Below are 14,650 nucleotides of genomic sequence, written 5' to 3' on the forward strand. Positions count from 1 at the left end.
GCCGCCTCGCTGTCCGCCTACACCGCCGCCTCCCGGGCTAACGCCGCCCCCCGGGCCAAATCCATATCTCGCCAACATCCAAAAACCGTCCGTTCCCCAAGCCGCTCCCCCATCCTTCCCGCTCTCGACTTCATTTCCCCCTTCTGCCTCCAATGCCTTTGCGCAACCACACAATCAGAACCCCTACGGCGCGCCCATCCCCTCCCATCAGCCGCCTGATCGGTTCCACAGCAATGTGCCCTCACGAACGTCGACCCCTCATTCCACGTCCAAGCGGTTCAGGCTCCGGACAGAGGCGCAGGAGATCAAGGCGTTGGGTCATCTCTTGGAGGGAACGACGACGCTGGAGGACTATGATCTGGGCGTAAAGCTCGGAGAGGGGACATTTGGAGTCGTGACCAAGGCGACAGAGAAGGTTGGTGGGGCGGTTGTTGCGCTCAAGAAGCTGATCACGCACAATGTGCGAGACGGAGTGAGTCCATATATTGCTATGACGAGATTTCCAAGCTGATAGACTAGGTCTCGGTCACTACTGTGCGCGAAATCAAGATCATCAAGGCGCTGGAGCATGAGAATGTGGTTCCTATCCGCGCTATGGTTGTTGACCGAAGTAAGCATTGTCGTTTCGCTCCGCCAAGGATCTGCTGATACTTCAGAACACCCGAATGACAAGAGCGAGCGAGGCACCGTCTTTATGGTCTTCCCATACATGGACCACGATCTCTGCGGACTGCTCGCGAATCGCAACTTTACACCTACCCAGGCTATCTGCAAGACCCTCATGCAGCAACTCCTAGACGGTCTTGCCTATATCCACGGGGTATGTCATCCTGCTTCTCCTGCTAGGAGGGTACATGCTGACGTCCTCAGCAAAACATCATCCATCGCGATATCAAGACGGCCAATATCCTCGTCGACCGTTCTGGGCAAGTCATGATTGCCGACTTTGGTCTCGCCCGCACCTGGACGCCGAAAGAAATCATGCCGCCTCATATGCAGAACGAGTATACGAATATGGTAGTCACGCGATGGTATCGCGCCCCAGAGCTGTTATTGGGGAAGACTAAGTACGGTCCGGAGATTGATATGTGGTCTACGGGGTGAGCGTCCCTTCCGCACCTCCAGTGGATCTCGCTGATCATCAGATGCATCCTCGGCGAGATCTACCATCGTCGTCCCATCATCTGCGGCGAAACGGACCGAGATCAATTGAGCAGGATCATCTCGCGCTGCGGACCGATCGACGACGAGACCTTTCCGGGCTGGGCGGATCTGCCGGGTTTCCCCGATGCCAAAAACTTCCCGTGGGCGTCGACACTGCTGGAGGATTTTATCACCGATCAGGCGCAGAAGGAGTGGGGGTGCGTTGCATTCCTCGTCACGTGTGTGGAGCGCGTCGCTGATCAGAATAGTATGACCGCGATCTCGGCCGACCTGATGGGAAGCCTACTGAGCTTGGACCCGGCGAAGCGGCCCACTGCCGTCCAGGCGCTCGAGCATCGCTGGTTCTGGGTGGCTCCTTTGCCCGCAGAGAGGAAAGAGTGAGTCTATCGATTCATAGCTGGGGCATGCGCTGACAATGAGCAGTGAACTTATCGCGGTCAACTCGTCTCATGAGTTTACGACCCGTCCCGAACAATACGCCCCGGCACATCCACCCGCTCGCAAAGCACCTCAGCAAAACCATAACCAGCTCTATCAGCAGCAACAGCCGGGGTTCAATAACCGGCAGCAACAACAGCACCAGCAACAGCAGCAACGGCCGCCCATGCATGTGGGAGGCATGCAGCCGCAGATGCCGATGGCGATGCCGGGAATGGGGATAGTGCCGAATATGGCGATGGGGTATGGTCAGGGGGGACAACCGGGCTTCCAGCCGCCGCAACAACAACATGTACCATATAACCAACAACAGCAACAACCATACCTTCCCCAGCAAAACCTACCATATCAACAATCACAGCCTCCCCACCATAACGGATATCCACCTCACAATGGCGTCAACGCGAATCAGGCCGGACCACCAGTCAGCTTATATCCCCCTCATATGCCACCGCCCATCCCGCAGAATCTGGGCAACCCGCAACCTCGGAAATCTACCGTACCGCCCGGGCAGTTCGCTCTCGCCAACAACAACAAGAGCGGGCTCCCGACCAGACCAGCTGTACCCAACCCCCCTTTCAAATTGGCCGGACCAGGTGGAGGCGGGTCTGGAGCTGGGCCGAGCGGAAGGACAAACGGAGGGGGTATGGGACATGAGCGGAATGGGAGTGGGAGTGGAGCGATGGGCGGGCTCGCGGGCGTCAAGAGGCCCCCGACCGCTCCGGCGATGGGTGCGGCGAGGGAGGAGAAGAGGCATAAGCCATGAGTCGAGGTGGGGTGGCGAGTGAGTAGAGTATCGTTGTTCAGGATTGTTAGACACCCCATCAGCATTAGCATATTGCATGTCCTTCATATTGGCTTGACATCCATGTGGGACACGGACGTCGGACGAGACGAAGAGAGAATCGGAATTGGAGATTGTCCAGGAAAATCCGGCCGGACAAGGTGAGTCAACCGGACCGGACTGGACTGAAACCTGGACTGGTCTCGGCCATCACGCCGACCTTCACACTTATATCTTGCGATCAGCGGGTCCTGAGATCTCAGCTCCTCAGCACCTCAGCATCATGCCGATGATGTACCAGCGGTCCACGCGCCAGTGCAGTGGAGGCGGTATCAAATGGCGCGGGAAAGGCTACCGGGAGAGGGGGGATCTATACGTCCAGCTCAAGCGCGCTTAATTTGCCAAACCGTCAGTCCTTCTGCGCATCCCCTTTCTCCTGTCTCTTTCCCCGGTACTGAAGCTGATCATCCAGCTTCTCACGCGGTCACGCTGTGAATGAACACTGCACGATGACCGAATTCTTGCAAGATTTGCACCGGGACCTGAGCATGGAAGATGGTTTCCCACTTCCGCAAGGGCTGGTGATCGAATTTCAGGCGTTCCGGGGAACGACGCTCGAAGGTGGGGATGAGATGGTGGGAGATGTGTTTGAAGGAAGGGAGATGGTACATGCCAAGGTGTTCACGGAGGATGGGGATCAGTGTGTTTTGAAATCAATCAGGGGCGGTTTACTTGGGAGTTGAAATAGCGGATGGGCACCCGGCGCAGCTCAGGTGAGTCTCCGACATGTTCGTATCAGGACGGGGCTGATGCTGATCAGACATCAGGCTGTCTTGCCGACCGGCATACCGACCTCAGCCACAGCATCCGCCAGGCTCAGGCGGGACACCGGTCTGATTGCAGCTCGGAACTGGCCATATGTGGGACGCGCGATCTCCTCGTGAGAGCTGCATCATATTTCCTCGTCTGTTGATGATGCTGAGATATCGGTATGGCTCTTGCCTATCCGGATCGGGGTACACACTAATGGCACTTACGTTGACCAATTCCTCCTCCTTGGATGTCTCGGGCACACTGACCCGCAGCACCGCGGCTTTGCCTACTTGATCCGGCGATCACTCGTGACCACCAGCATGCACTGCTGCGATCAGATGCATGATTTGTTTCGGGAGAGGCTCGCACTTCGGCTGTGGACAAGGGCAAGGCAGATGACAGAGGGGGACGCACGAGAGCAAAGGCCAACAGTCAGGCGTCGCTTCTTCTTTACTGCGTGGCATTTCGGATGAGGCTCAGCCTCAGCGTGACCAGTTGCCGTCACTATGTATGGCTAGCTGCAGCAGTGCGAGGCGACAAGCGCCTGGCGCCAGTACCGAGATCAAGCACCACATTCCTCGTGTCTCGGCTTCCGCTTCGGTGTAATTCCGGCCCCGGACGGCCGGACCACCGGATTTACGCGTCCGGCTTGGACTGAAACTCAAAGTGAAACGTTGGTTGACTCACCCATCACGCTTGGAGCTTCACCCAGCTCGTCCCACGGCTCAGTGTCCAAGCCACTTCTTCCCACCTCATCGAAAACTGCCACTCACTATGCGTCCCACATGGTACCCGCCGATGAAGCACACCGCGTCGACCAGGGACCGCCGTGGAGGGAAGATCAAGTGGCACGGCAAGGGATTTAGGGAGGACGGGGAGCTGTACATCCAACTCAAGCGGTCCTACTGTATTGGACCGTAAGTGCCCTTCTGCCACGTGTCAGACGCTCAGCAGCTGATATATCAGCTTCTCGCGGACCCACTCAGTGAACGAGAACTGCACGATGGCCGAGTTCTGGGAGGAGCTGGAGTGGGACGTCAAATCCGAAGAGGGGTTCCCGCTTCCCGAAGGACTTTCCCTGACATTCGAGGCATTTAGGGGGAAGCCGCTCAATGACAGCCAGGATCAAGTGAAGGTGCACTTTGACGGAGGGGAGACGGTCCATGCCAAGGTGTTCGATGAGGATGGGAGCCAGTGGGTCCTCAATGTCGGCGTAGGCTGGGAGATGAAGTAGGAAGAGGGGTCACTTGGTGAGAGCACCAGTGAGTCCCAGCAGGAGCAATGACTTCCTTTACAGCCCAATGGAATCGTAGAGACAGCTGACACGGTAGTGAGACACGCCCAGTACCATCACCCCATCTACATCGCGGCTACGCTGCCGAAGCTGGCCGAACTTGATCTGAATATGGGCCAGGCGCCGGGCTGGACGTAAAACAAGGAGCATGATCTTGTAGAGACTGGAGATGCTACTCGTGATGTCATTGTGCTCATCGCTTCGCCAGGAGTCCGCTGTCTCATACGAGCCTCTCGTGCCTCAACCGATAAGTCCGGAGCTGTATTCCGGCCGGACGCCTGAATTTCGATCCTGGCTCAAACTATAACAGGCCGCCCCCTTCGCGCTCGCAATCAGGCTACAACCGTCCACCTACAACGCCCAAATCCATCTCCTGACATGTTCGCCCTCTCTGGTCCGACCAAGTACCCACTGTCCACTCGGGACCGCCGAGGCGGGTCGATCAAGGCGCAAAAGAAGGGCCACAGGGCGAGGGGAGAGCTTTCTGTTCAGCTTCGCCGCGCGTACTGTGTTGGGCCGTGAGTCGGTCCTGCCATCGTCACAGCTTTCACGCAGCTAGACTGAGATATCAGATTCTCGAGACAGGTCTTGGTCAACGAGAATCATACAATGGCAGAATTCTCTCAAATCCTGTATCACGAGGCGGAGGATGGAAGTGGTTTCCCCCTTCCTGCTGGGCTCTCCATTGAGATACAGGCATTCAAGGGGAGACGCTTCGTCGAGAGTGACGATAAAGTCAAGAAACACTTCGATGGGGGCGAGACTGTGTACGCAAAGGTGTTTGACCAGGATGGGAATCAATGGGTCCTCGATTCCGGCGCTCAGGGCTTTTATTGGGAGTTGAAGTAGGCACGACTCGAGGTAATGATGAACCAGTGAGTGAGTCGTACCGAACGACGAGAGACAGGCTAGCCGTGGAGAGGTGTCATAAGATCATAGGAGCTTGAGGCAGAGAAGCTGACAGCCTTAGCGGAACGGTCTATATTTCAAGCCCCTTCAATCCGCCTGCAACGCATCAAACGATGGTCTTCCGGTCTGTGCGAACTGATCGCAGGCCGGAGTGGCAAATCACGGATGGGCACAGCCACCTTGAGGTCAGGTTGGGCGGTACGACAGCCACAGCCGCTTGTACCTACCCACCCTACTTCCTCATCGTGCGCTAAATATGGCGCCTAGACGTCCGCGAAGCGAAGACATTGACGACGAAGTGACATCTATTCCCAATCATCTGGTTCTTGCTGTTTCGATATCTGATTGGTTCGCGTCTCCTCGAGCTGCCTGCTGGGCCAGATCGAAGCTTATATTGCCGCTCTCGACGCCGGCGCACCTGCGGTAGGTGGCAATGTGGCAGCTCGGACTTTGCAACACATTCCTCATAACTCGGTCATCGGTGATCCGGCTGAGACAATGGCCCGGTCCGGGCCGAGTGTTATTGCGGGGCCATACGACGAGCCCCGCTGACTTGATTGTGTCCAGTGTCGACCAGTGCTACTATACTCATTCAGCCTTCCCTCACAAACGACCGTCTAGCAGGTCACAGCGCCAACTCCTGGATTATGCCACCGCACCCAGTTCAGCTGAACGACGGTACCTCCATCCCCGCTATCGGCTTCGGAACAGGTGCGTCTCTGTCGACCCCTCGCTTCCGACAAGGTCACTGTAATTTGAGCCAGTCAGCTGAACCTCAGGTACTGGTCTCTCCAGGAGCGAGTGTACCGATCAGATCGTATCCGCCCTAAAAGCTGGATACAGGCACCTTGACACCGCACAAGGATACTTCAACGCAGGTTCGGTAGGAGCGGCAATCAAGAAGTGGGACGGGGGAAAGCGGGAAGATGTGTACGTCGTGACAAAGTGTAAGCAGACTCATACGCCAAGATAGCCACAGAGATTACGAGGAGATCGCTGAACCTCATAGTTGGTTTTGACACGGCGAAGGAGGACGAGCTGGACCCAAGGAAAGCATTGGAGGATCAGCTCAAACTGGTAAGTCCGAGATTTGTTTCAGCGAGCCCGACAGTGGTATCTCCCAGAGTGTATTACTGATATGCTCAGATGGAGCTGGATTATGTCGACCTTTGTACGTGCTCGGTCCTCCAGGGCGGTGCATAATGATACGCGGGAGAGCTGACCAGGCTGATAGACCTCATTCACAGTCCGCTCGTAAGTCTAACATGTAGTCGCTATCGTAGGTGGGGTCCGGGTTCAAGCTAACGAGAGCAGTTCGCCAAGCCTAGCTTTGGAGAGTGCTGGAAAGTCATGGAGGCGCTGAAGAAGGAGGGTCTGACCAGGTCGATCGGGGTCAGCAACTTCCGAGAAGAGGATCTGCGCGAGATGAAGAAGAGCTGGACGATACCTCCCGCTGTGAACCAGGTAAGCCTTCCCGTCTACCGTCCCCTACTCATACAGCACACTCATGGCTGACGTCATAGATCGAATACAACCCCTACGTCTTCCATTCGCCCAACATGCTTCGCTTGCGCGCCCTGCTCGACGCCGAAGACATCAAGATCGAGGCGTACGGTCCCCTCAACTCGCTCTTCCGCGTCACAGGCGGACCCGTCGATGCTGTCGTCAAGTCGCTGGCGGAGAAGCATGGGGCGACCGAGGCGCAGGTGTTGTTGTCATGGGCCGCAAAGCATAGCGGCGGGATCGCAGTCACGTGGGTTCTTTTCCTTATGGCTCTGAGGCTCTCTACCGACTGGGAGTTCGAGATGATCTGCAGGGACGGATGCTGATAGTGTAGTCAATCTAAGAATGAGGGACGTCAGCGGGAACAGCTGGACGCTCTCAGTAAGGCGGATATGAGCGAGGAGGAGGTTGAGCAGATCGCGGAAGCTGGAAGGGGCAAGTTCTTTAGGCACTTCCAGCGCGGAGTGTGGGATGCTGCTAAGCCATAATACGGATACAGGAGCTGATGATGGACGTGAGTATAGTCAGTGTCTATGCAGAATTGCAGACGTGTGGGTCATGTTAGTAAGGGTACTCCCCCTGACTAGTATCAAGTACTCCGCAGCTTGTCCAGTACTCCGGGCCCGGGGCCTTACTTGCCGGTCCAAGGTGCAACTCTCGCCGATCGCGCATCTGAGACATACCCTGTAGCCAGGTGCCAGTGCCTTCGGCGAGTCTTGGTAGAGGACCGTGAGTATCGTCAGTGGCGCCATTAGCTCGATGCGCTCCTCGCTACCCTGCGAGCATGAGCCCTTGGGGCATGCCGTCAGCGGTATCATTGTCTGGATCGCTCCATCGCCGTGAGCACCACATGTCCCCCTTGCTCCCGCGCGCCCGCTGTACGCTGTGCCATGTGCGGCGCTGGTCCTCGCTGTACCGCCTGCGCTCGCTGCTTTCTCGCGCAATTAAGAGGTAACGGCCAATGAGGAAAATCTATATCCGAAGCTGATCGGCAAGGGCGTCCCCTCGTTACGTCACGCTGACCAGATCTCTGCTCTTGCAGCGCCTGTTGACCCGAAAGCTTAATCTCAAAGTGGTGACATCCTTCACAGCCCGTAAGCTAAGCTGCCCCAATCACTCCACAGCTTCTCGCCCTTCTATCTCATCTCGTTCTAGGCTCCGCGCACTGCCATCCACTGCATCGCATCGTCGACCGTCCGGGCGTCCGATAGGGTGAAACCCATCCACAAAAGACCGGACACGGCGCGCCACATCCCAAAACCTTGCCTGTCTCTAGGCGCCAAGCAACATGTCGAGCGGTAAGTAAAGGTCTTGGTCGATTGGTCCCCCACACTTTACCGTCCAATCCCGCATTCCAGTCCTGTCTTGCATGTACCCATCTCTCTTCTTCGCGAGTGATCTTTCGCTCTCCCCTCCTCGTTGTCCAGAACACCCGGACGCTTAGCGTGTTTCACCCTTGCGGACCCTTTTTGCGGGGACCACGTAGAGCCGCGCACAGCCTTCTCACAGCTACCCTCTTTCCTTTATCACCCTTCCCAACTGCTACATCCCTTCTCTTCCCTTCTCAGCCTCAACCATCCATTCATTCATATACCTGTAGCCATAGCTTCTCGCCGTTTCGACTTTTTCTATAATTCTCGGACCCCCTAAAACAACTTCGAACGGAACAACAAAGCTTATCATGTCTTCCTCCGCTGCCGCCTCGATTCCCGCCTCATCAGCCTCTACCGCAGCGCCCACTTCGGCAGCTTCCTCCTCGGTCGCATCCTCCGCAGCGGCCTCGTCAGCCTCGGCATCCCGCTCTGTCTCGTCTAGCGCCAGCGCGAGCGCCTCAGCCTCGCAGTCCGCTTCAGCATCGGCCTCGGCATCAGCATCTGCTTCGTCTGCCAGCGCGAGCCTGTCCGAGTCAGCTTCGGCCTCGGCTGCTCAGTCGATATCGGTCAGCAGCTCGCTGTCTGCATCGGCAGCACAGAGCGCGTCGGCTGCGTCGTCGGCCTCACTGTCTAGCAGCGCAGCGTCTGCTAGCTCAGCGTCGGCTGCTTCTGCCTCAGCGGCGAGCTCGAGCTCGCAGTCTACGTCCTACTCGACCAGCTTCACGTGAGTGCTCTCTGAGCAGAAGCAAATCAAAGGCCCATCGCTGACGATCAGAACGAAATACATCACCGACTCGAGCGGTCAATCGTCTGCAACAGTTTCGGGAACAGCTGTGCCCGGCAACTCGAACAACAACACTACATCCACTAGTACGTCCATTCGCCCTCTTATGAGGCGTCGGGGACGTTCACTTACTGTCAGGTCCCGGAACTATTGCCGGAGCGGTCGTCGGTGGAATTGCTGGATTATTGCTCCTGCTCGGATTGGGATGGTTCCTTATCCGTAGGAGGAGGAGGCAGAAGGAGGTCGCTTTCGACGAAAAGACCGTGAGTCGCCCAGCGACAAAAGGCCGAAATAGCAGCTGATCTATAGTTTGACCCCGCGAACCGGTACTCTCGCTCCGACCCTCTCGACCTCGCTGCCGCACCCGCAGTACCCGAACACTTCGCTGGCTCCACAGGCGGCCAGATCGAACCCTTCCCCTACGCCAACCCTCAATCAGCTGCTGGCGGGGAGGACGCGTACGATCCTTATCAGCAAGCTGCGAATCGGTCATCATGGCACCAGCCGCCAGGGATGCAGGGGTCCATGCAGATGCCTGATGCGAATCAGTACATCGGCGGTGGTCCTGGCGGCGGGGGCGGAGGTGGGGGTGGCGGCGGATGGTACGGGAACGACGGGTATGGTGTCGCTGCAGCCATGGGTGCCGGAGCTGGTGCAGCGGGTATCGGAGCTGGAGCGGCCGCTGCTCGGGGATACAGCAACCACCAGCAGCCGTCCGAGCGGGACTACCGCTCCGAGACGGGCAGCCAGGGCGGCGAGTCATCCGCATACGGCGGGTACGGCCACTCGACGCCGCAGTCTCAACCACCACTCACGCCTGCTGCGCTCGCCAAGCAACGCGAAGCCGCCGGAAGGCAGGGATACCAGTCGCACAGCTCGAGAACGTCTCATGGGTCCGGAATGATGGGTGGGCCGAGCGGGTCAGGCGGGGCGGCGATGCTCCCGTCTACGAGCGAGGGGTATAATGACGGGCCGGGGAGCGGGGAGACTTCGCCTGGTGTAGGTGACAGACGGTCGAGTGCGGCGTTTAGCGATGGGCGGAGCGTATATCAGCATGCGGATATGCCAGGGCAGGATGCGGAGGTTACGGAGATTCCGCCAAAGTGAGTTTGGGTCTCGTTGGGATGTGAAGAGGACGGAGCTGATGGGACAGCTATAATTCGATTTCGAGGCCTTGAGTAAAATCGATGTAGGAGCGCAAGGTGTGGTATAGGACGAAGTTCGAAAAAGTCTTAGGGTGGGGGGGATGAGAGAGGGGTCCAGCCAGCAGGGTGTATCATTATAAGGGTCGGATCGAAACATACTGGTTCGAGGAGTTTGACACTCTGCATGTCATACATACGGCAACTCTCTACATGTCATATATACAAGGTACTGTCGCTGTCTTCTTGAGCTGGTGTGAGCATGAGGCAGTGAAGAGTCAGCCCAAACTTAACCAAAGCAGCCATAAGTGGGAACCGAGGGATCTGGACACCTGCACACTGGCTCCGGAAGTTCCGGCTCGCTTTGAAGCCGGTGACTTCTTGCGTTCGCCCAACATCGTCTGCTACTTCGCCGTCTGTCGCTTCGCGCTCAGATCCCTCGAGAATCATTCGGAGACTCACCGGAGCTAGCACAGATCAATGTCATACCCTACCAGGTTTGGCACGCCAGGTAAGTGGACTTCATTCTTACGTGCCAGACGACGCCGCGGAGGCGAAGCGATATTGACCTTCTTACTTACCCTGTCTGACCTGCACTGACTGCTTCGTAGAAGCGACGCAGCGCAATCTTGCGCCCATCACCGAGGCACTATCTTCTGTTCTGGACGGCGCAGGCATCAGCGCTGGCGAGGCGTCCTCTGGATCCGGTAAGCCCTCCGGCTCATGGCTATACGAATTGACGCAAGCGCGCTTGCTGACAGGCACTAAGTGGATGATGCATCAACGACAAGACGAAAGCGGAGGGTCTTGGAGATCGGATCGGGATCGTGCGTGCATATGAAGCATTGGGCGGGTCGATGGGGAGATGTCGAATGGTGGCCGACAGGCAGAGACGAGGGGCAGGTCAGGTGAGCCAGCCAGATGCTTCGCTCGGGGCGCATACCGGTATCCTGGCTGGGCTGATGGTGGACAGGACCATTGACGAGGCTCTGGATAGCGAGAGGACTGGTGGACGTCTTCAGAACGTCAGGAATGGGCTTGAGCTGGATATAGGCTCCGAACAAGCCTGGGAGAGGTGGGAGGGTGAAGTGCGGAGAGCCGCAAGCGGAGGCCTCGGTGGGACTGATCCGCAAGAGGCGCTCTTCGAGGGGCTCATCATGGGTGCGTCTGTCCCTTCTGCATCATCATGACTCATGAGCGGACTCCAGCTAAATCGCCGTAGTCAATGTCGTACATTGCTGTCCGGTTGAGTACCCCGAGAATGTCTTTCGTCACCTCTCGCCTTCTGCGACCAAGTCAGATACAGCGCCTCTCCTGGACCCATCTAATGGCTGGATAGCCATTTACTCGCCCTTCCGAGCGGACGACGGTTCCTACAAGAGCGAAGCGGACGAGAAGGTACGCCCTATTCCCTGACCAGCGCTTCCGCTGATTGAGCAGTTCGACAAGGGCTACATCAAAGCCGGAAGCGATCTCCTAGGTCTCCGCACCGTCCCATGTCTGACACAGATGGCCGAACGATGGGGCTTTGGACTGGTAGAGAGGAGAGATATGCCTGCTGGCAATTTGTTTTTGGTGTATAGGCCTATGAGCAAGGGATGATATCATCATTAGGAAATGCAATAGATCCCGCTATTGAAATATGGCCTTTTTACACGGAAAGTGACGTGCCCTGAGTGACGTTACACTCCTGGCACCTTGCTTGCACGTTCGTCTGTTCATCATACTTGTACTTGTCGGCTACATATCATCTATAAGCTGCGACAACAAGCAGTCAAGCATACCAGACAGAGCGCCGCCTCTCCGTTCATCATGGATGTAGACAGTGAAGCGGGTCCCTCTCGACCCCGTCGCACCCCTCCCCCGCCAACCACCCCTGGACAGTCCGACATGGACACGGACACCGACGCCGACGGGCAAAGCAGCACTGCTGCCTCTCGGCGCACTACCTCTCGCCCTGCTTCACCGGAGACGGCGTTCGCATCCCGCCAATCTGACTCGGAGATGCAGGACGAGCTCGCCCGTCCACCTGGCCCTCACCTGGATCTCGCGGCGTACCCTACAGCGACGCTGCTCAGGCTGATTGCGAACCTGCTACAGCAGATCGCAGCGGCCAATGACCAGCTCCGTCCGGAAGCGGAGGAGGTGGAGGACGAGTCTCATTCGTCTCGGAGTGGAAGTCGGGCGAGCTCTGCAGCACCCCACGGTACCGGCGGACCATTACCCTCTCCGACTGCCGCACTCTTCAGCGAGCGGGATAATCCACATAATACTCCCCGCGGGGGAGGCGGTATAGACCCTTCGTCGCCACTCCCACTCTTCACTGCGTCCCGCACGTCGCTCGTACACCCTTCTTCACTCCTATCCTTTCACGCCCGACACGTCCCCTCCATATCTATCGAAGCGTACCTGCTACGTATCCTCAAATACTGCCCTACGACGAATGAAGTCTTCCTCAGTCTTCTGGTGTACTTTGATAGGATGTCGAGGTTGGGCACGGCGTCCGGGGTGGGAGCAGGGCTGGTGGGAAAGAATGGGAAGGGGTTTGCGATTGATAGTTTCAATGTGCACCGGTTGGTCATTGCGGGAGTGACGGTAGCGAGCAAGTTCTTCTCAGGTACGCGTCCCCGTTCTGGCAGTCTCACAAAGCCGTGTAGTCAGCTGACTCGCAGACGTGTTCTATACCAACTCGCGCTATGCCAAAGTCGGCGGTCTACCACCACACGAGCTGAATCAGCTCGAACTCCAATTCCTCCTCCTCAACGACTTCCGGCTCGCTATTCCTACGGACGAGATGCAGCGATATGGCGACCGGCTGTTGAGCTACTGGGAAGGCAGAGAGGCAGAGACGGGCGTGGACGCCGAGACCGGGAAAGAGCTCAGTGAGGGTGGGAAGCGGAGGGCAAAGGAGCGGAAAGAGCGGGAGAGTAAGGCTACGCCCGGGCCAGGACCGACGGAGGAGGACGCGGCGAGAGCTACGTCGAAGCAGGAAGGAGGTGGAATGGAGGTGGATCAGGCGGGACAGGGGGAGACGGAAAGTCATCCGAAAGATCCAGCTCAGCCTCCGCCGGAACCAGCGGAGACTGCTAGTGCGCCCCTCGAGGCGGTTGATGCTGGACAGGTGCAATCTAGCGGGAGTCGCGAAACGGAGAATGCCACGGCGACTGCACTTCCTCCCATCCCCCCTCAACACGCCGCTACTGCCCCACCGTCATCAAAGGCCTCAACCACTACCGTCCCCTATACGCTTTCCACCTCCGCTACCTCTTCCGTTATCGCACCGTCACCCGCGCCGGCGTCGTCGTCAAACACACCCATCACGGCCGCCCCGAACGGATCCAGGCAAAAAGAGCGGAGTTCGTCAGCGGCGTCGAGCGTTGCGCGGAGCGTAAGCTTCTCGCGAGGCGATGTAGGAGGGATAGGGAGGGCATGGGGAAATGGAGATCAGGGGGTTCTGGCTGTGAGCGGGACAGGATGAGAGAAGGGCTGGAGTACCCGCGCTTCACACTCGCACATCCCGTTCCTCTCGCATGCTCTGCGTCGGGCGGTCCGTCAACCGAGCGGCTCCTACCGTCATCACCCTATCCCTTCCAAAATCCCCACCTTGTCCCCTCATCGTCATCGCCATCCTCCACGTATCTTGACTCTCCATTACCGACACCGGTCTATCAAAACGCACACCCGCCGTCACATCAACAAAGCCTCAACTTAGATCCAGGACAATGATAGATACCCCGTGGAAGCCAAGCAAGTTGTAGTGGTTGCTGTAGCAAGTACTGTATAGCTAGGGCCCCCCTCATGATTGCGACTCGTACTGCTTGTCGTTCATGTATATAGATGATACGCCTCCGACTATCCTTCCATACGGAATACCTCTTCTGCGGGCGTCCACCAGCCAGGACCGGACGCACTGCCCGTTGCGCCTGGCACGAAGCTTTCTTGCATCCCATCTGTAAGCTGCATTGTTAGCTCTAAGGTATGCAAAATCGACAGTGGCTCATATCACCTTCCACCACCGCTTGGTATTTTCGTCCTCTGCAATCTTGGCCATATCCCCTTCAAAGTCTTGGCCTATGTATCGCATATGCGCGATGAGCAGGCTGTGGGGTTCAAAGTAGTGAATCGAGTAGTCTGGTGAGTCAGTCTGGTCACTGGCCACTGATAGTGGGGAGACGGACCGACTACATGGGCTCGTCGTAGTGCAGCGAGGATCTCTGGCCAGACAGCCGAGTGGACCTGCTCGTTAGCTCTGTACCTCTGATCCATAGCGTCCGTATCATTCGTGTCTCAGAGGCACCAGAGGCAGACTTACCTCTTTATACTCCTTTAAAGCTTCAGGCTTCACCCGGATGATCTGGCAGATCCGCTTCCCTTCGTTCGTCCTCGGAAGCTCGGGCATGGGGAGTTCGGACATGATGGAGGAGTGGGATATGTTTGTCAGATGAC

At 57.4% G+C, this 14,650-nt stretch overlaps 8 protein-coding genes across 8 annotated transcripts; 7 read left to right on the forward strand and 1 right to left on the reverse strand.

Moving 5' to 3' along the window:
* Window positions 1-331: 331 nt before the first annotated feature.
* Window positions 332-1,545, forward strand: MKK02DRAFT_20197 (kinase-like domain-containing protein; the record flags this gene model as incomplete). Its single annotated transcript, XM_053086216.1, has 5 exons — window positions 332-472; window positions 520-610; window positions 657-820; window positions 871-1,100; window positions 1,146-1,545. Coding segments are annotated over 5 exons (1,026 nt in total), but the record flags the coding sequence as incomplete, so codon positions are not given.
* Window positions 1,546-2,895: 1,350 nt separating this feature from the next.
* On the forward strand, window positions 2,896-3,330 carry MKK02DRAFT_40705 (uncharacterized protein; the record flags this gene model as incomplete). Its single annotated transcript, XM_053091224.1, has 3 exons — window positions 2,896-3,086; window positions 3,135-3,159; window positions 3,214-3,330. The coding sequence occupies 3 exons, from the start codon at window positions 2,896-2,898 to the stop codon at window positions 3,328-3,330; spliced, it is 333 nt and encodes a 110-aa protein (XP_052942178.1).
* Window positions 3,331-3,973: 643 nt separating this feature from the next.
* Window positions 3,974-4,631, forward strand: MKK02DRAFT_40706 (uncharacterized protein; the record flags this gene model as incomplete). The annotated part of the gene is made up of 3 exons (XM_053091225.1): window positions 3,974-4,116; window positions 4,166-4,412; window positions 4,545-4,631. The coding sequence occupies 3 exons, from the start codon at window positions 3,974-3,976 to the stop codon at window positions 4,629-4,631; spliced, it is 477 nt and encodes a 158-aa protein (XP_052942179.1).
* A 1,269-nt stretch (window positions 4,632-5,900) lies between these two features.
* Window positions 5,901-7,393, forward strand: MKK02DRAFT_35343 (NADP-dependent oxidoreductase domain-containing protein; the record flags this gene model as incomplete). Its single annotated transcript, XM_053089153.1, has 9 exons — window positions 5,901-5,921; window positions 6,071-6,113; window positions 6,182-6,349; window positions 6,412-6,479; window positions 6,549-6,573; window positions 6,637-6,656; window positions 6,717-6,866; window positions 6,926-7,155; window positions 7,240-7,393. The coding sequence occupies 9 exons, from the start codon at window positions 5,901-5,903 to the stop codon at window positions 7,391-7,393; spliced, it is 879 nt and encodes a 292-aa protein (XP_052942180.1).
* A 1,193-nt stretch (window positions 7,394-8,586) lies between these two features.
* MKK02DRAFT_30224 (uncharacterized protein) lies at window positions 8,587-10,240 on the forward strand (the record flags this gene model as incomplete). The annotated part of the gene is made up of 5 exons (XM_053088001.1): window positions 8,587-9,002; window positions 9,054-9,148; window positions 9,201-9,325; window positions 9,372-10,165; window positions 10,216-10,240. The coding sequence occupies 5 exons, from the start codon at window positions 8,587-8,589 to the stop codon at window positions 10,238-10,240; spliced, it is 1,455 nt and encodes a 484-aa protein (XP_052942181.1).
* Window positions 10,241-10,684: 444 nt separating this feature from the next.
* Window positions 10,685-11,806, forward strand: MKK02DRAFT_40709 (uncharacterized protein; the record flags this gene model as incomplete). Its single annotated transcript, XM_053091226.1, has 5 exons — window positions 10,685-10,715; window positions 10,816-10,911; window positions 11,108-11,365; window positions 11,427-11,602; window positions 11,645-11,806. The coding sequence occupies 5 exons, from the start codon at window positions 10,685-10,687 to the stop codon at window positions 11,804-11,806; spliced, it is 723 nt and encodes a 240-aa protein (XP_052942182.1).
* Window positions 11,807-12,208: 402 nt separating this feature from the next.
* Window positions 12,209-13,031, forward strand: MKK02DRAFT_20249 (cyclin PHO80-like protein; the record flags this gene model as incomplete). The annotated part of the gene is made up of 2 exons (XM_053086227.1): window positions 12,209-12,821; window positions 12,877-13,031. Coding segments are annotated over 2 exons (768 nt in total), but the record flags the coding sequence as incomplete, so codon positions are not given.
* A 1,170-nt stretch (window positions 13,032-14,201) lies between these two features.
* MKK02DRAFT_40711 (rhamnose mutarotase) lies at window positions 14,202-14,618 on the reverse strand (the record flags this gene model as incomplete). The annotated part of the gene is made up of 3 exons (XM_053091227.1): window positions 14,202-14,335; window positions 14,383-14,440; window positions 14,517-14,618. 3 exons carry the CDS (start codon window positions 14,616-14,618, stop codon window positions 14,202-14,204), a joined length of 294 nt encoding a protein of 97 aa, XP_052942184.1.
* Between the last annotated feature and the right edge of the window lie 32 nt (window positions 14,619-14,650).

Source organism: Dioszegia hungarica (assembly GCF_025882075.1).
Source record: "Dioszegia hungarica strain PDD-24b-2 chromosome Unknown MKK02contig_25, whole genome shotgun sequence".
NCBI lineage: Eukaryota > Fungi > Basidiomycota > Tremellomycetes > Tremellales > Bulleribasidiaceae > Dioszegia > Dioszegia hungarica.